Source organism: Syngnathus floridae, chromosome 20, assembly GCF_059516105.1.
Source record: "Syngnathus floridae isolate MCC-2025c chromosome 20, RoL_Sflo_1.0, whole genome shotgun sequence".
In the NCBI taxonomy this organism is placed as follows: Eukaryota; Metazoa; Chordata; class Actinopteri; order Syngnathiformes; family Syngnathidae; genus Syngnathus; species Syngnathus floridae.
Genome location: NC_142432.1, coordinates 5,472,681 through 5,492,086, shown reverse-complemented (window position 1 = coordinate 5,492,086; position 19,406 = coordinate 5,472,681). Strand labels below are relative to the sequence as shown.

The 19,406-nt window shown below is 44.1% G+C and overlaps 1 protein-coding gene across 1 annotated transcript in view; it reads left to right on the top strand.

Moving 5' to 3' along the window:
* The first annotated feature begins 273 nt into the window (after positions 1-273).
* The window catches only part of LOC148380932 (cadherin-12-like), a 50,452-nt gene continuing 31,319 nt past the window's right edge, over positions 274-19,406 (top strand). Inside the window, exons 1-2 of the mRNA XM_088363662.1 lie at positions 274-675; positions 13,395-13,813. Coding sequence (XP_088219788.1) covers positions 13,556-13,813 — 258 coding nt within the window. The 5' untranslated portion in view covers positions 274-675; positions 13,395-13,555. The remainder of the gene's footprint in view (positions 676-13,394; positions 13,814-19,406) is intronic.

Below are 19,406 nucleotides of genomic sequence, written 5' to 3'. Positions count from 1 at the left end.
AACAGCAAATCTTCATCGATTATGATGATGATGTCCTAGTTGGGTCCTTTTGGGCAAAGTTTGACTCGTCATTGACTCAGCGTCATTGCAAAACATCAATATTTTGTTATACTGCTGAACCATCATGTGTACTTTTTTTTATTGTACTATATTGCCAAATCGACAAAAGTAATATACGTAGTATATTGGCTTACATTTGAACCTAATTGCCTCTGTGTGCAGACAAAAGCTAATCGCATAAAGGACCACTTGCAAGTCACTGGGGGTGGGTGCGCGCGCTTGGACCACTAAGCTGCATTGGAGGTGTGTGCATCTTCTTTTCTTGCTCTCTCTCTTTCTCTCTCTCTCTCCCCCACATGCACGCGCAGGCTCTCCGGCTCAGTCGTCGGTCTGCAGAGCGCGAGTGCAGCACGCCACTTAAATCCGCTCACGGCTCTCCAACACGCAGCCACACGTTGTGACAGTGGCGGTCGCGTCCACTGCGCGTGGAGTGTCCCCCCGGAGGAGAGAGCGTGAGAGCGGAGCGGTAGGACGACCAGGTTGGGAATTAAACAAGAAGAAGGAGAGCGAGGGACGAGGAGGAGGGGGAGGAGGAGAAAACCTCAGCGGCCAGTTTTCGGAGGAGACTTTGCAGGACCAAGCCGGGCTCTTTGGAATTTACGTGCTCGTCAGGGGGTAAGTCATTGTCCCCTCTGATGGTGAAGATAAGCTTCCAGGCTTGAAATGGGTTGGGGGGGGATTGCTCCCTGGTCCGTCCACCTGCTTCCGATTAATTGAGCTGATTGGCTTGACCCCGTTTGTAGCAGGAGTGATGCAAGTGCTTTTGGCACTTTGATCCCAAACACCCGAGTGCGTGTGCGTCTGAGTGTGCGAGAGAGCTCAAAGTGCAGTCAGTTGCTGAGCTTCTAAAAAGCACACACGCCGCATCCAAACGATCTGCAGCGAGTGCTCCTCTCCTCGCCCGCTGCCGAGCGGACTGGGATTAGAGGCAACAATCCGAGCGGCTTGACCGAATCTGATTTGCAGAGAAACAAGGGATCACACATGCAAACTACTCCCCCCCCCCCCTGCCCACTCTGACCTCTCTCCTCTCCCTTCTGCAGAAAGCAGATGCTTATTTCAATGAGTCAGAATTCCCAGAGCCACATTGACTGGACTTTTGTCCATTTGACCGCTCCATCACTATGTGCACTTTGCAGCTCGATCTTGATGTTCTCCTTCCAGTTCCCGTCTAATGGATGCCAAGTTGCGCTGGTTGCGAGATGGGATGCAAGTCACTTGAAAGTCTTGCTGGCATTCCGCAGCAAACACCTGCTGGGGGGAGAGAAGAGGGATGCACAGTGAGGCTACTGTGCGCAAAGCATCTTTCAAACGTAAAACCGATCTGACGTTGCAAAAAAAATACATTCAAATGACTTTGGAGAATTCTGTTTGAAGCTAGGTTATGAAACTCTTCTATTTTTGACACACTTTTTTTAAACGTCCCATTTAAAATATCTTCATGCATCAAGCAGTTCTACTATATTATTTTATTTCATTTTAAATCATTTTTATTTTACATCATTAAGAATCAAGGACATATTTTGAAATCAATAAATTAGTATTCCTGAAAGATTTTAGTGAAACGTCAAAGACAGAAAAGATGAGCAAGTTTGTCCTTTGTTTGTGCCGGGGCCTTTCATTGGTTGCAAGTTTCGTGTGATCTCCGCTTTGCTAAGCCTCCTCGCTTAGTCGATCGCAAGGGGCTTCTTTGCTCTCAAAAAACATCCACGTTCCCCGTCGGGAGGCTTACGTGGAATCGATAGTACGGAGGGTCTCCTTGGCCTTCGCTTCGGCGAGTCATCTTGCCCCTGAATGACGCCGAAGAACCTGGACCGCGTTCGCGCTCGACTGCTTTGTTGTTTTTCGTAACTTTGCTAACTTTCCAAGTCGCTGCAGTAGCAACATTAGCTTTTGTTGTTCAGCAAACACTTCAGCAGGAATTCAATTCAATCTGCTGCGATAAAAACTCAACGGGGCACCGGTTCTTTAGTACCTTTCAGTTTCTTCTTGTTGTTATGACCTGAAAGCTAACGTGCCAACTTGGAGGCCTTTATTTTACTTTTGTCCTCAGCAAGTTCCATTCCCTCCCTCCTTTGCCTCGAAGTCGGGTATTGTCCATCTGCAAGGTGAAGCACTTTCCAGTGACATCTCAAACCGTCCTAAACATGCCCGAGCGGCAAATCTGACCATGCAGCAAATATTTTTATTCTATTTCGTATATTAAAAACACAATTCAACACACGTGAAAAGAGGACCCCCACAAGATGTCCCCGCTCGGGGCCATCTGATGTCCTTTCACTGGCCCTGACTGAAGGTTGTTGCTTGGCTCCCAATTCACGTTTGTGTTTAATTTTCACCCGAGCGGCTTAGAGTCGACGGATTGTCATTCCCGCTCGGTCTACTTTCACAACCCCCTCACCCCGCCGAGGCGGCGTGCGGAAGCCCCCCCGCGGTTGCCGTGCTGCGCTTTGGAAAGAAACGTGGGAAGGATGCAGTTACCTGGAGACGTGCCCTCTTTCCCAACGCCGCAAAAGACTCGGGCTGAGGACGAGCTGCTTGTTTGCCGCTTGAAGATCAATTTTCAGAAGAGGCGTCACACGTTTAGCCAATTCATTCAGCTTTTATTGGCTTGAAATGACTTTGGCAATGTGGACGCTTCAAAGGCAGCGTTTGTTGCCTTGCTTTATATGGAATTTTTTTCCCCGTCTTCTCTAACAGGCCCAACAAAGTCGTTATTTGAAAAAAAGCCCAAAGAGAGTATTTTGCTTGGCGTCCCTTGTGAGAATTCGACCACAAATTCTCCAGCACAGGCCCCGCAAGAGATTCTTCATCTGTTTTTTCTTCTCAGCCACTAATGAACTTGTAAGGAGGCTCCATCTTCCCCTTTAACGAGTCAGCCACACTGCAGTCAACACTTGCTGCCGCCCGCTTCCCCTCCGTGTCAAAGATTTGCTGTCACCCACGTGAAGGACTTTTAGTCCAAGCGGCCAGCTGGTCGTCTCAGATGACGGGGCATTCATTAGATTTCATTAGAGGCGGAGCGAGCGGTACGCTGAGATCTGCGGGTCAATGCGGTGCACGGTCCCTTTACAGCATAGCTATCAAAGTCAAGGCTCGGGGGCCAGATACGGCCCGCCATATAATTTTAGGTAGCCCGCGAAGACAAATTGTGCATCAAATTCAATTCCAAAATTTCTAATTGTTTTCACTTTTAAAAATAGAGGTATTGTTAGCCATTTTTACTACCATTGATTTAAAAAATATATATATTTTTTCAAATATTTGATTTCATTTTTCAATATTTGAACAAGTTTTATTAGTCTCTGTTTTGAAAACTAGTCTGTACATATACAATACATATGAGATGTTCATACGTTTTTTTGGGTTGACAATTTAATGCTCCTTTTTTTAAATAATTTTTAATTTCAAATATTTGATTTCATTTTTCAATATTTGAACAAGTTTTCTTAGTCTCTGTTTTGAAAACTAGTCTATATATATACAATACATATGAGACGTTCATACGTTTTTTTGGGTTGACAATTTAATGCTCCTTTTTTAAAATAATTTTTATTTTCAAATATTTGATTTCATTTTTCAATATTTGAACAAGTTTTATTAGTCTCTGTTTTGAAAACTAGTCTGTACATATACAATACATATGAGACGTTCATACGTTTTTTTAGGTTGATTTTAATGCTCCTTTTTTTAAATAATTTTTATTTTCAAATATTTGATGTCATTTTTCAATATTTGAACAAGTTTTCTTAGTCTCTGTTTTGAAAACTAGTCTATATATATACAATACATATGAGATGTTCATACGTTTTTTTGGGTTGACAATTTAATGCTCCTTTTTTTTAAATCATTTTTAATTTCAAATATTTGATTTCATTTTTCAATATTTGAACAAGTTTTCTTAGTCTCTGTTTTGAAAACTAGTCCGTACATATACAATACATATGAGACGTTCATACGTTTTTTTGGGTTGACTATTTTAATGCTCCTTTTTTTAAATAATTTTTATTTTCAAATAAGTTTTTTTTTGGGTTGACTATTTTAATGCTCCTTTGAAGCAGACTATGATGCGGCCCACGACAAAAATAAGTTTGACACCCCTGCTGCAGCATCTTAACGCAATTAATTATGAACAATAACAATTAATGATGGCTGTCACCGGTGATGTTTTTTTGGAAGGGGCACAATATGATTGGCTGATTAATCAAGTAGCCTCTTTAAAGTCCTCCAATTAAGAAGGGAGGGGTGAGCAGTGAGGGAAGTGAAACAGACACTGAAAAAACCAATGCAGTTTTTATTTGTTCAAGTCATTTAAAAGCTTGTTTTAGGGCTGTAATTTTAATCCCGTAATCTTTTTGCTCACAGCGAGAACTTTACAAATATCTGCCGAGAATCAGAAAAGCAAATAAATATCATGTCCTCCAATTTTTATATGTTGATGCTTGGCACACAAGTGGCGATCAGTTAAATTGTAACCGAGTCGACTTTCATTTGAACTCCGAGTTCTTTCCAACCTGACTTTTCACCACCTGTTGGATTTTCTTTGTTTTTTTTGCCGCGGGCGCCGAACCTTTCATAATCTCAGCAAGCAAAGCGGTAAAGACGATGCATTAGCGCCCGGCCGAGTCTCGCACGGGTCCCTCCCATTCATCACCACGCCGATGGCGAAAGCGTACACTTGACCTTGAGGAAGATGCCTCGCCTTGGCCTTGTGTCAAGATGATTTCTTAGTCTATTTAACAGAAGCAACGCCATGCTTTATCACTTCCACTGCTTTTCTTGTCGTCAACATTGCCGGCGAGGGTTTACATTATGTGCAAAAAGGAGAAACAGATGATGGCCGCCCCCCCCCTCCCAAAAGCCCACTACCCCGCAGCCCCCGACCATGACATTTTATGTGAGGCATTTGTTGTTGCAAGATAAGCTTGAGTGAAGACTGAGGCGAGTGTCTCTTTGTCCTTCTGCTCTCACTTCAGGCTAAAAACAACACATCGCTCGCCTCTTTGTTTTCATTATTATTATTATCATTAACAGCTCTGGGGTACTCATTGTTTTTTTTCAATCATTTCTAGCTGATTATTTTGTTATAAAAGCCTGGGGCGTTATGGCATAGTTAAGAAAGTCTGCAAAACATGTTATTTAAACGGACAACTTAAGTATCGGTGATGAGTATCGATTGATACCAAAAATGGGTGTGATAGCAAAAAGAGAAGAAAGGACACAAATAAGTGACACACTGGATATGAGCATGAATTTCATAATTAACACGCACTCGGGGGAAATCAGCGTCGGCGGGAACGTGACGACGTCTCATGGTGGCGGCTCATTGAGTCTTAATCATTTCCAGCACTTCAAGAGACGTTGACCGTTATTTTCATAAATGGCCGACTAACACTTACACATCCAGATGCTATGCAATGTGTTGAGCCTTTAGCTCACTAAAAATTACAAATTTGTTTTTATGGGTTTGCAAGAAATGGCTTGCGTGCAGTTTGTGATTAGCTAAAATATTCTTCTAAAGGGAAAAATGACAAATATTTTTCATTGAGGCACTAATCTACCGCAAAGCGTTCCGCCAGTCGTTAAAGAATGTGGATGACCGAGGTCGGCTTGTTTCCTTTTATTTGAAAGCGCTGAGAAATTTCTTTGGAATTCCTGCAGGAAACGTTTGATCGCTACGGTGGTGCGGAGTTATTTATCAACCTTCTCACGCTTTCTGACAAGACGTTTGAGCCGACTGGATAGATAGAAGGCTAATTGGCACTTGGCCGTCAAGGTGGGGTTGCTATAGGTTAGCGCTCAGTCGTGCGGCGAGGTGAGGTGAGAGTGACAACACTTCAACTTCAGACTCTCCAGTTTTACTTTTCGATGAATCATCTCCATTTTAACACATCATATTTGTGTGCGTCAAGAGGAGCAGTGAGAACATCAGTACAGAACAATAGAAAACTGTATAAAAAAGTCTGTTCCCACCCGTTTCCATAACTCAAACTGACGGCACAACAATAAGCAAGTATGTCAAAGTGGCAGACGTGTTTAATTTTCACCTGTCACTAAATTAATGTCGATTAGCGGCAGGCAAAGTGAGGCGGCCGACGGCGTCTGTCGGCGGCAAAGCGGGAGCTCGCTTAGCGCGCCCATCATCTTTGCTAATCGGAGAGGAAGAGGCGTCAGACACGTTTACGTCACGTGTATGTTCGCCATGTTTTCATCATAAACACGCCTGGGTGGAAATCCGGGCATGTTGTCGGATCATCATGTCACATTTGCATCACAGCATCTGTTATTTCCTTTTTTTTTTTTTTTTTACACCTCTGACAATCTTGGGTGCCGATTTGAGCTCATAGCTAAAGTGTCCTTATTGTCCACTGGATGCTAGAATGGACATTCGAACAAATGAAACGATCAATACGAAGTGGACATCAATGTTCTTTTACAAACGGTCAGCTAATGGATATTTCAAAAGTATGACACAACAGTGACTCACAATCAAGTGACATCCTTTTTTTTTTTTTTTTCTTCCGCCCTCCAGCCAGCTAATGGAAGGTTTTAAAATTTTCATTTTGGTTGCTCTGCTTGGCGGCATTACGAGTAGATTGATGAACCCCCTCTAAATAATCTAAATGACCGTGAAGCGGACATACGTGTTTTTGCGCGCGTGGAAATCAGTCAGCGCTAATGTGCAGAAAGGCGCTCATTGATTGAGCCGACATGCCGAGCCGATGATGATGTTGTTTTGCTCGGAGCGCTCCTCCACCTGAGCGGGGGCCCCACTTGTGCATGCGGCGGCACGGCGCGCTATCGACCTAGCGAGACAGAGCCATTACAGAAAAGACTAATTCTTAATCTTGGATATTGCTTTCTCATTACTCTGCCTCCCTCTGGCCTCTGGCGCGATAACTGCTTGATTAGGGCAGTTATGTCGCCGGGGAGCCCGAACGAGCGCACCTTTTAATATTAGCCGGCTGACTGATGGCTGCGCCGCCGTTCCGGGCTAATAACGGCGAAGCGGCGACCTGCTTGCTTGACCTTTGGTGACGCCATCAGCATCCTCCAATATTAATCGGTGCCGATAATTAATTCAGCCCAACTGCACCGATATGGAAAAAAAAACTGTTCAAATATCCATAAAGGCTTATTGGTAGGTCAACTGCCATGTAAGGGCAAGTTGTGAGTAAATATTGATAAGATGGTCAAGTGAATATGATCCGACCAGGCTAACGATGACAACACAATCATTAAAAAAAAAATTCAACGTCAATTTAAGGAATAACCGATCAATTTGGCACAGTGGCAGAATAGTTAGCATGTCGTTGTTAGCGTGGTTTGTATATATATTTGATTATACAGAATTGTGTTGGATTGTTAAACTTGTTCAAATTTTCCGGATTTAAAATGCTAAATGAAATATTGCAGAAGGGAAACTGCTAGCAGGTTGGACCACATTTGGTTAAAGTTGAGGGCAGGAGGAAGAAAATACAATAAAAATGTAAAAGCAACAATCGAACATCAGGCCATCATCTTCCATATTACGACGGCAGCTTGTTGTTTACGTGAGAGCGTGTCGGGAGGAAACCCGAATGAGTCACGCGTGGCGTGGGCGGCCCCGCGTCGGCAAAAGCAGCAGTCAGGCCGAGCTCTCGCTGGGGAGCGTCGGCAGATAAGAAAACATCTGACAACTTACAAGGAAAGCCAATTCCGACATTTGCCTCATCCCAACTTGCTGTTGAATTTTGAGGCAGCTGAGACGACGCAGAAGTGAAATGAAAGATGTTGCGTGGCGGCGGCGGTTGGAGCGTGGAGTGACCGCAGAGTGCAGCCTCGGGGCGAGCGTATTGTTATTAGCGTGTTATTACACTACAGTGCACGTGGCTGGCAGACATTACTGTAGCCTAATGTGGTTAACATAGCTGCAGAATATTTTAGACTCCCTCACGTGCAATAATGTGCACCCCCCCTCAAAAAACAAACTGGAAAATATAATATTTAAAGCAGCGGGAGAACGGCGCCAGGTGCATTCACCCCATATGAACTTCCTTTCTTTTTCTTCGGATTGCATTTTTTTTTTTTTTTGCTCACTGACGCTGCAAAAGCTGTTTAATGAAGTGATTTCTAAAGCGCTTGGTCAGGAAGCTTCAAATGTTTGTAAGGCTGATGAGTCCACTTTTCTCATTTTCACTTTGAGAATTGCAGCTGCCCTGTGACTTTGTAATTTGTTGATATCTATCTGTTTGATTTAAGCTTTGGGGTTTTAGGATCGGGGTTGCTCTAGGGGTTAAATTTAGGTGCTTTTGCTGGCTGACTTTTGTTGCATTGGCGTTCTGTAAGAATTGCGCGTATATATCGACTCGAAGGAACTATTCACGGTGCAGCACTTAATGTGAAATCTATGAGAATTTAAGAGCATACAACATCGCTCAATCACTCGGCGGGAAGCGGAATTATCGTGGCCCGGTCGAGCCCTTAACGACGGTTCGCGACTCCCTCGGCGCTTCGGCGGATGCGATCAAAACACAATAACCGATAAATGGGGCGCATGTGACGCCACGTCATGGCTTTTGGATTCCATTCCAAACTTCCAATTGTCATAAAATAGCTCCTATTGTGACCCACTTGTGAAGAATCCAAACAAATTCATGAAACGAGTCCATTCTTCATCATTTCAAGTTTGCGTTCCAGGAATGATTGATTATTATTAAAAAAAAAAAATGACTGCACATTTATTCCACTAGTAAAAATGGAATACGAGTGAATTTGTGATTGTGAAAGCGCTTGAATATTCTCCTTTTCATGTCCACTACTGAAGCCATTTGAGGCTTTAAATAATTAAGCAGAGCTCTAGGCAAGGCACTGATTCACATGATTAATTCTCAATGCTTATTGGACCACAGCGAGCGGCTCTCCAGCATCATCACTATCAACAATGCACACACGATATGGTAAAATCATTCTGAAAAATGAATATTTGCCGTATTACACACCCACCTGATGTGCGCTTGAGATCTACATAGGCCCGACACCTCCTCAAGCGATAATCGTGCCACTAAATCTTCCTTTATGTTGCGGCAACCGCTGCGACGGGAAATATATTTAATTAGCCTCCAGTGGGGAAAATGCGAGAAAAAAAAGGGGGTAAAAAACCTAGCAGCGGTTGTCAGTCTCTTATCGGCTACTTGAGGCGGCGCTGATGCGCAGAGGAGATGAAAAAGGCTGCTAAGCAAAGCCAACGGAAGACGCTTGGTGGCAATAAAAAACGGCGCGCTGTCTCGACCGTGACCAAAACACTTGGCGGTGAAATAATGACACAAAAAAATAAGTCTGTTGAGAAGAGGGAAAGTACCGTATGTTCCGCACTATAAGGCACACTGGATTATAAGGCGCACTTTCAATGAGTGGCTCATTTTAAAACTTTGTCCATATATAAGGCGCACTGGATTATAAGGCGCACCTTCAATGAATGGCCTATTTTAAAACTTGGTCCATATATAAGATATATACATTTGGCCCGCGGGCTGGACTTTGGACAGGCCTGCTGTACTGGCTCAATATTGGTCCATATATAAGGCGCACCTGATTATAAGGCGCATTGTTGGAGGTTTTTAGGTGCGTCTTATAGTGCGGAAAATACGGTAGATTTTTTTTTCATTATTATTGCCGCTAAATTTTCGGCAAACTCGGCCTAAGCCATTTGACAGATTTGAGGCAGATGGATGGTATTCGATTTTTGTTTCATTTTTAAACAATTTGATGAATACTGCTCACTTAGTTTTTTATATTTTTTGATGGCACCGTGGATTTATGCTGAAGCAGGTTCCAAGAATGCCAAGGACGTCAATACAACATTTTTTTTTCCTCATAGAGTCGACTTAATTTTCTTGCCATTGTTGTTTTTCTTCTTTGCAGAATGAAAAACTAGTAAACTTCGTCTTTGCGGCGTATTTCTACAAGCTCCAGTGCAAAGAAGTCGTCTTGCACTCATGTTTAATCAACGCATCTTTTCTCTCACCGCTAAGTCAACACGACGCACATTCTTTGGATCGCATTTCCGAAAGAGAGGGGAAAAGCAAGAGAGGCCGAGGAACACGTCTCAATTGCGCAACCGTTCCTGCGTGGCGCCGGGAGCTTCCTCCTGCTGGAGAAAAGGGACACTTGCCATTTGCATTTAGATGAGCGTGGTAATAGAAAAAGCACAGTGATGAATCTTGTGCCCGAGACAGGCTAATGTGCTTGTATTGGGAAGAAAAATGCAGAATTAAACACTCTGGAGTGAAACGGGATGAAAGCAACATGTTGACAAACCTCTCCTAAGAAAAGATATCGGTAATTTCCAAATTTCTGGATTTTTTATGAGTGAAAGTTAAAGTGCGTGTTTAATTATTTACAAGGTTTTAATTTACGACTCGCATGTAGAAGGGAAACCAAGTCATGGTAGCTCGTTGACGTCTGATTGAAATGAATTGTGACGCCTCGTCAGCGCCGGCTTGATTTTCTTCCGCCGCGAAACGAGATTTGGGATGTATCATTTGGACCCGAACCCCCCCATCTCTAATTTATCGCCATCTGCTCAACCGGGCTGTAAATCCAGGCGCCGACTGACTCTCTCACCAACGTTTTATCTGCTAACATTTAGCAACGTCTAATTAAGAGAAAACGTGGAAGCAGCGATGCAGCGGTAATGGCGGTCATAATAGTCGCCATCTTCTGCGTGTGTGTGCGAGTGTGTGTGTTATTATTCAATGGAGCTAATGAGAGGATGACAACAGTCGTAACGGTTGATGTGATTAAAGAGACGATGCAACATCAACAGTTTGCTCGTAAAGGTTTTCAAGGTCACGCTGTCGAATTGATCGAGGAAGTTTCAAACGTTTCATCATGAACTCACCTCAGGTTTGCCTGTCGCGGCAAATAGAAAAAATAAAACTGCGCCGATGCCATTTGACTTTTACACCGAGACTATTTTTTGGGGCTTTAAACTTTGCATTTGCCATTGTCGCAAATGTCAGCCGCTATCTGCTAAGTTACAAGCGCTCGGCTTCCTTTCCGTCACTTTAATGACACGCAGCAACGGGGGGGCCGCAAATTCCAGCCACGGGTATCTTTCCTTTCTTCAAACCCGAACGGCGGGGTCGCTGCCGCCTCAGGGGTTAGCGAGTCAAGCTGGCAAGCTTTTATTGAATGCACATTCACTCGGGCAGGATCGGTGGAGAACAGCGGGAGCCGGCCGGCACCTTCACCCATTATCAGTCCATTACATCGATGTCTCGGCGAGGTTCACAACCACATGCTGCTACTGCTGCTGCTGTGTATGTAACCCTTCTCAGGTATGAGAGCATGCATGAGTGATGCAAATCAAAGATACTCACACAGCATGCACGACTTTAAAGAAGAGCAGTGCAGTTGCGATCCATTCAATATCCCGAGAGAGTGAAGATCGGATAAATGTACTGCTGCCGTATTTAAGTGGCATAAGGAAAAATACATTATGTTATGAATTCCCCTTCAGATTTTTCCATGTTCTTGAGGATTAAAATGATCTATTTTTGTTGACACAATCGTGTTGAGACAGGAACGGAATGTTTGCGATAATAAACTCCATTTTTTTTGAAAGATCGTATTCCATCTGCTAATTGGCAAGTGTTGAAAGCTCAGTGTGTTTCCCTGGTTGCCACAGCAAACCCATTTTCTATCACACTTATCCGAAGCGCAAGCTAGTCCAGCAGAACTGGTCTTAAATCTGTTATTCGGGATCGCGCCCTGCTTCTTTTGCCAACTCCCCCGTGACCCTGAACGGCATAAGCGCTGAGAAACGGATAATTGGATGTTGAGAGTCAGATTTAAACGGCGCGTTCATGATTGTGTTAGCATGTCGTGACCGCGGCGGCGTCCTCCTAGCATAAACACTCTTGGCAAGAGACGCCGGCTGCCATGTGTCCATTGGAGTGTGTGTTGGCTCACTCTCATAATTATGAAAAGACGAGGACGTTCCAGGTCTTTTAAAGTCCTGGCCTCCACTTGACTAAGCTGGACCATTTCCTTTTATTCCGAGGAGTGTCCTCTAGATAACAAACAAATCCCACGCCGCATGACTTGAAATAATCGTCTAAGACTTAGATGATGATGGCTCTCTTATATGATCCTGAATCAAGGTGCCATGGAAGCACAAACCCGTCAAACGCCGGTGAACTAGAACTGAGATGACAAGGCAGCAGATGAGAAGACACAAACTCAGTCTGGTGGATAGATGAGGCTCAGAAGGATAGTTGAGTCTGGCATCTTAAAAAAAGCACTTCCCACAAAACCAAGATGACTCATGTTATGGTATTCACGTTTGTATTGCTTTCCACCGCCCGCCGGGCAATACGCACGAGAGCATCGCTAACGCTGCGACGTCGGCCGTCAGTCGAAGCGTGTTATGCTAACGTTGCTACTTTTCATTAGCTCCTTTCTACCTTGGTGCTTTCCTCCCACTCTTTCCCCTCAAGGCCTCGCTGATATTAAAGTCTTCTCAGGCTTTGACGCTGCACCCACTGCATCTTTTGCTCTCATGTCGTGCAGCATTGTTTGAAGCATTTTTAGCAAGTTTTCAAACACGACAAGAAAAACATCTAGAAACGCAATATTGAATGGAGTCACAAGCATTTTAAATGACCTTTGAAATTCTCCTTTGAATAAATGTCACGTTCTTGGCGAGCGGAATGAAATGTAAAGTTCCGTGGCGTTTCCGAACGATCCACGTTATCCACCGAGAATTGAAAGCGACGTGCGAGACCGACAACGATGATACGTCGTCAGCGACGGGTCAGAGCGCTCGACCGCCAGCCCGACACGTGCTAATGAACTTAGCCCATCAAATAAGCACCGAGCTCTCTCGGGGCACTCGCGTTTTGCAGGGGTTGCCGGAACAGTCATTTTAAATTATGGCTGAACAAAATGAAGAAGGACCTGCGGGAGAGCCGCGTCTGACCCGAGTCGAGCAAAACCTCGTCGGTAAAACTTTTGGTGCTCATTCTTGACTTTTTCGATAATGCAGTGTGAAGACAAATCGGTGGGGGCGAGTGGGTGAGCTAAGCTAAAAATCCGCTGCCGAAGTCGATGTCGCGGTCGGCATAATTAATCAAAGACAATCAAGTCAACGAGGGCTCCGCTCATGAAATTACTGGCTCGCCCTCTTGTGCTCCTGATTAGGAGATGAACAACAACAAAACCAGCTGATGTCATAAGACCACGAAATGCTCATGAAGCATAACCGAGGTTTTTCTAGGGTCACAAACTACATGCAGCTCTGCTTACCATGTCTGCATGAGATTGAATGACATCTAACTTCTCCATTTCAGGTGATGACGTTCTGAAGAGCGCCGATTCCCGAGCGCCCTCCTTGGCTCCGCCCGTTGGCTACCGCCGTCCCAACTCTGTCCTCGCCAAAGTGTTTTCACCGTGGCTCAGCTCTCGCCCCCGTGCCACTTCAACTTTGAGAGCTGACCCTCAAAGACCGCCAATGCTAGCAAGGAACTGCCTGCTGCTGTTCCTTTGGTATCACCTCCAGGAAGGCTCGGCCTCGCCGCCACCCACCATAGGGCCGCCCTCCTCGCCATCGAGACCCGGCAGGATGGCGGGGAGGGTGCGCACCAGGAGCTCGCTGGGCTCCGTCAGGAATGGCCCGGCAGGGTTCCAACGAGTTAAGAGGGGCTGGGTGTGGAACCAGTTCTTTGTGCTGGAGGAGTACATGGGCTCTGACCCGCAGTACGTGGGCAAGGTAAGTTTGCAATATTTTGCCATGTTTAATTTATTGTTATCATGTCACACCCAAAACGGATCAGGATTTATTGATCCGACTGCTTGGTCTTAAAATCGCTCGGTTACCTCACAATTCAGTACATCCAGTCCTCTTTCAAACTGGTGTTGAAGAACTTGAGATACCCTCACCTTGATCCCATCGAGCATAAAAGTAGATCACTAATGGCGAACCGTCATGAGGCACTCACGCGGACTTCACTTTTGCTTGACGATCACCGTCTGCTCTATGAAAAGCAAGCTGAGACGAGAGTGGGCCTTAACGACGTTGATGGTGGCGCAAGCGAGAAGGATAAAAGCCGCAGAGATGAAACCCGACGAGGGTGAGGGCAGGGTGACACCATCTTAGATGCAGTTATCAAGTTGACTTGAAAGGGCAGAAAAAATCACAGAACTATTTTCAAAAGAACATAAATGAACCCAAGTGGACCACCGGCTGAGCCACCAGCATTAAAGGAGCTATTAGAAGGTATTCTGAGTCCAGGCTGAAAAGTGTGATTTCCACTTGACAAACTCGACAGTGTGTGTTTGGGAAAGCAGGAGCAAACGAAGAAACAATTAGCAAGCTAATTGGCATCATCATTTCTAGCTGCCTGCTAATTTGATTGAGACAAAGCAGCACATTTTCTCTCACCAATGAGCTTTCTAACGATTACGTACTTAAACCACAGTAATGGTGTCGCGGGGGCTCGTCGCCTTTCCCTGCTGTTGTTTGATTAGCATTCTTAGCATTTAGCATTTATAGATTTTCGCATCAACGATGGAAATTGACCTCTGCGGCCGCGTTTGCTACACAACCGATTTTACAATGACTAGTATATTTCAAAGGCGGAATCCTGATCCGGCTCTGGAATTGCGATGGATTGTCGCATCCGGGTGTGCCTTTATGTTGATGCATGGCCATGATGCATGTTTAATGGGATGCACTGATTTGGTCTCCATCCTCTGCTGCCGTTATTACACTGCTTTGTTTATATCTCATCAGCCATTAAGATGCATAAGTATAGCATCTCCAGCTGTGTGTGTATATGTGAGGGATATTTACCATGTCAGCCCGCTGAGCACCTGGCACGCGCTTCTACAGTCTCCTCGGTCGTCTTGTATTAATTTACAGTTTACGTACCCTTTGGGCTGCTCCATAAAAGTCAACGATTTGCGTCGCGGAGTGGACGTGCGGCCGAGTTAAATTCCATTTTGTTCCCCGTATCGCTGAGATTATTTTCTGCTTGGTCAGTGCGCATGCACACACACACACACAGCCAACCAAATATTGTAAATATTGATTTACTTGAGGTAGAACTTAAACTGTAAAAGACTCTTTTGAGTAGTGCCGTTTCTCAATCGTCTCCAGGTAGAACTGTGAAAAGATGACGTCATTACCGTTTGTATTGACTACTATTTCGCCGGAACAGGAAACTCTTTCAAACCTTTTCAGAAATAACTTTTGTCCTTTGAGGTGGGAAAACGTTGCAATTTTCACAGGGGCATCAAAGTGGCCGATTGATTGAGGAACATTGTGTCGATGCGATGCTACCAGTGGATACCGCCGTGCCCTTTGCCCCCTGTGTGGAGTGCACGGATAATAAGAGAAACCGCCAAATGCCGTCTGTTCGACTTTGAATGGGCGAGCGTGAGGAAAGCCGCCGCTCTACTCGTGAATGTATTTAAACTCGTGGCAACAAGCCAAGTGCCGTTTTCATCTTAATTTAGCATATTAATAATTACTAATATGTTTGCAACGAGAACAGCCGCCACTAAACAGGAAGGCAAACAAGCCGCAGATGCTGCTAATTGTCCTCGCCGCTCACCAAGGTGCTAATAAAGGTGCGCTGCCGCCGGTGTCGTCGTTACCGGCAACACACACGGTCTTATTAAAGTCATCAAGCATATTTTACATGTGGCCTCATCTCACCGCATCCCGAGAGGCTTTGTCACCATGTTAAGTCTTGGGAAATGTTATGAAAAATTGAGTTTTAAAGGTTTGTGCATAGGCGTGGAAAGGGACTACCGTAAATTTTGGACTATAAGCCGCAACTTTTTTCGTAAATCTTGAACCCTGAATCATGAGTTTTAGCTGGTGCGGCTGATCGTCCAGTGCGGCTTATAGTCTGAAAGTTACGGTAAGATCTGCTTCAAAAAGGGAAGGAATCCGAGTAGTTAGAGTTTGCCCCTAATTTTTTTTTAAATTGCCTACTAATCGTTGAAATCAGCGGTTTTCAACTGGTTTTGTTCAAGGGATCACCATTATAACCAAGAAGTAACTCGGGGACCACTGCTTTGGCAGAATATAATTTTATTTTCCACCAAAGGAAGATAGACAGGCTATTTATTTGCATCTGTATGTCTATTTTGGGAATCTCAGGTACATTTAATATAATTTGGTCAATGATTCCCAAAAAATAGCAGGAAAATAAATCAAGTCTAAATAATAAATACACTTTATTTTTAAAAATGTTACAATTATTTTCCATGTCCAATTTCGCAGGCCACCTGCAATACCACCACAAACCGCTAGAAGGCCACCGGTTGATAATCCCTGGTTTAAATGTAACCCAAACTGCAATCTCAGATAGTTCCTGGGGTATTATGACACAAAGACACATAGGGATTGTTTTCATTTATCATGCACGATACACATGCATAATAGAAATATACAAATGAGATAAGATAATCGAGGACAAAGATGTTCTGCAATAAGATCCTTTTTTTTTCGAGATAAATCAATTTGTGCACGTCCTGGGGTGCACGTCCTCCACATCATTGCACATTAGTGGTTCAAGCGGTGAGGACGTCAGGGGGGTTAATCTGCCAATTAGCTCACGCGCAACGCCGTTGATGTGCGAGCTAACGTCAGCCGTTAGCGGTCCGAGCGCTTCGGTTGAGTGGGCGCAGCCATTAGTCCCTCGCGTTTTCTCCTGATTGATTGGAATGGGAGTCATGTCGTCTTGTATTGTAACATTCATTTGATTCATTTGGGGTTAGTCACGCTCTAATAGTTAAAATATCGAGGAAATATTAAACAGAACTTGAAGCTTTTTCTGTGTAGATGTGGATTTTTGAAGAGCACCTGTGGATGTGACCTTTTGGGGATAAGTGACCAGGAACATCTGGAATAGCAGCTGTGCACAGCAAGGAGGAGACCTAGAAAAAGAGAGGCAGGGACGTGTTTACATTGAAAAATTGAGATGGAGTTGGGATAAAAATAACCTCAGCAGGGAAAGTAAAAGAACAAAGGTACATCCTGATTTCAGGATTTTGGATACAATTTTGAATTATCGTATTTTCCGGACTAATCAAATCATTCTCCATTTTATCTTTTTTATTTCAACTTCAAACGCAACAAATGACTTTATAATCACAAAATAATGATCCATAGTCTTTTTGATTCATGATTCATAGTCTTTAGCGGGCCACTTTAGATTGATTTTATGACACAATGCTTCGGGCCAGTTTAAATTTAGGAATTTGGTCCATATATAAGGCGCACTGGACTATAAGGCGCACTGTCAGCTTTTGAGTAAATTTGAGGTTTTTAGGTGTGCCCTATAGTCCGGAAAATATGGTATTCTGAAATTTCTGCACAAATGCCCTTGTAAGTCCAAAACGTTCACTGCGGTGTGACGAGCAAGTGACGCGGCAACGCTTCTGACGCTGGAAGACAAAAGGTCATGCATTTACATAAAAGTCAATCAAAGACTTTTACAACAAAAGGGCAGCGCTGCATCGTTTTCCGCCGGCCAAGAAGTGACCATTCCCGCCTCGCCTGAGATTTATTTGGAATCTAAATTTCCTCAGAGGAGTCATAAGGGAGGACGTGGAGCACCTTTTCCACTATGGCCCATTAAATGTGCTTTGGAATTTTGTTGTAAAACGCTCCTACTGCTGAGGCGTCCCCTCGGACAAAATCGTGTTTACAGTGGGCGGATGGCAGAAGCTGCATTCCGCAAAGCCCTTAAGTAAGACAGTAAGTAATTAATCGGAAACAGACGAGCAGACGGCTGCCGGAGCGCTCAACGCTGACCTCCAGCCTGGTGAGGACACCACAAGTCTGATCATCATCTGGTTTATGTGTGAGTGGCATCCGGCTCGAGGCGTGGCTAATGTGGTGACACTTCTCAGCCATTTGAAGATCTTTAAGGAAGATGGGTTCTTTCGCAGGAAATGTGGCTACAAGTCACCTTTTCAAACCGGATAATGTTTGCTAGCGGAAATAGGACACCTACTCTTCTGAACTGACTGCTCAAGATTTTGGAAATAATTTTCAGAAAAAAAAATTCTTAGGCCTATATTGGTGAAGGATAGCCATGGCTTTGATTTCATCGATGGCCATAATGGAGTCTGCTTCTCGATAAGAGGCCAATAACAGTCGCTAGTTGATGATGAATGCGGCTGGATGAAAGGCTCAAACCAAAGCTAATGATGACCATTTGTCTGTTCTGTCAAAAAAAGTACACTGTATGTTTTTCCTGCTTCATCTATTTTCAAACATCCAGCCTCATATTTCCATGGAGATATCATCGCCATTAGTATCACTTACATGTGCGTCCATCTTGTCTGCACGGTGACATTCACGTTTCTCTTCGGAGTAGAAAAAAACAAAAAACAAAGGCCTACCTTGCTTAACCAACTGTGATATGAGAAAAGGCATCAGCCCGATCAATATCTCTTACTAATATCGTATGAGACCGAAGACTTCTACAGCCGTTTGGATGCTTGACCTCTGTGGCCTTAACCTTACACAAATGCCAATGCTAAAAATCAAGCCAAAAACCCTCTGCCATTACCAGATCAATTGGAAAACCCAAAGATCCAACCATTCCTTCTCTTATTTTTTTGGTGACTTATCCGGTCACTCGAGTCCAGTCATCCCAAGTCCAAGTGGAGTCTTAAGTCATTTACCGTATTTTCCAGACTATAAGGCGCACCTAAAAGCCAAAATTTTTCTCAAAAGCCGACAGTGCGCCTTATAGTCCGGTGCGCCTTATATATGGACCAAATTACTAAATTTAAACTGGCCCGAAGCATTGTGTCATGACATCAATCATAAGTGGCCCACTGAAGACTATGAATCACGAATCAAAAAGACGATGGATCATTATTTTGTGATTATAAAGTAATTTGTTGCGACTGAAGTTGAAATAAAAAAGATCAAATGGGGAATGATTTGATTTGGATTAAAAATCTGACATGATGCATTGGTGGTGCGCCTTATTGTCCGGTGCGCCTTATAGTCCGGAAAATATGGTAGTTTTGGTCAAGGCGCAAGTCAACACTGACTCAGTTCTAAAACTTTGCTTGTCACTGAGCTAACACAGCCTTGGCTACATGTCTTATCTGTCAATCAATTCAATTTTATGGCCTAACTTACGAGTAGATAGCATGCACACGTTTCATACCAGACTTGGTTTGGACTTGGTTTGCTGCAGCGTGTTGCTCAAAGCCAAGCCGCGCAGGCGTAAAGCAGCCACAGATAGCGAGGTGTCATTCGCCGAGAAATGGCCCGCCCGCTGATATCGATCAGCTTTAATAACCTCGCTGCACCTTTTCTGATGCCT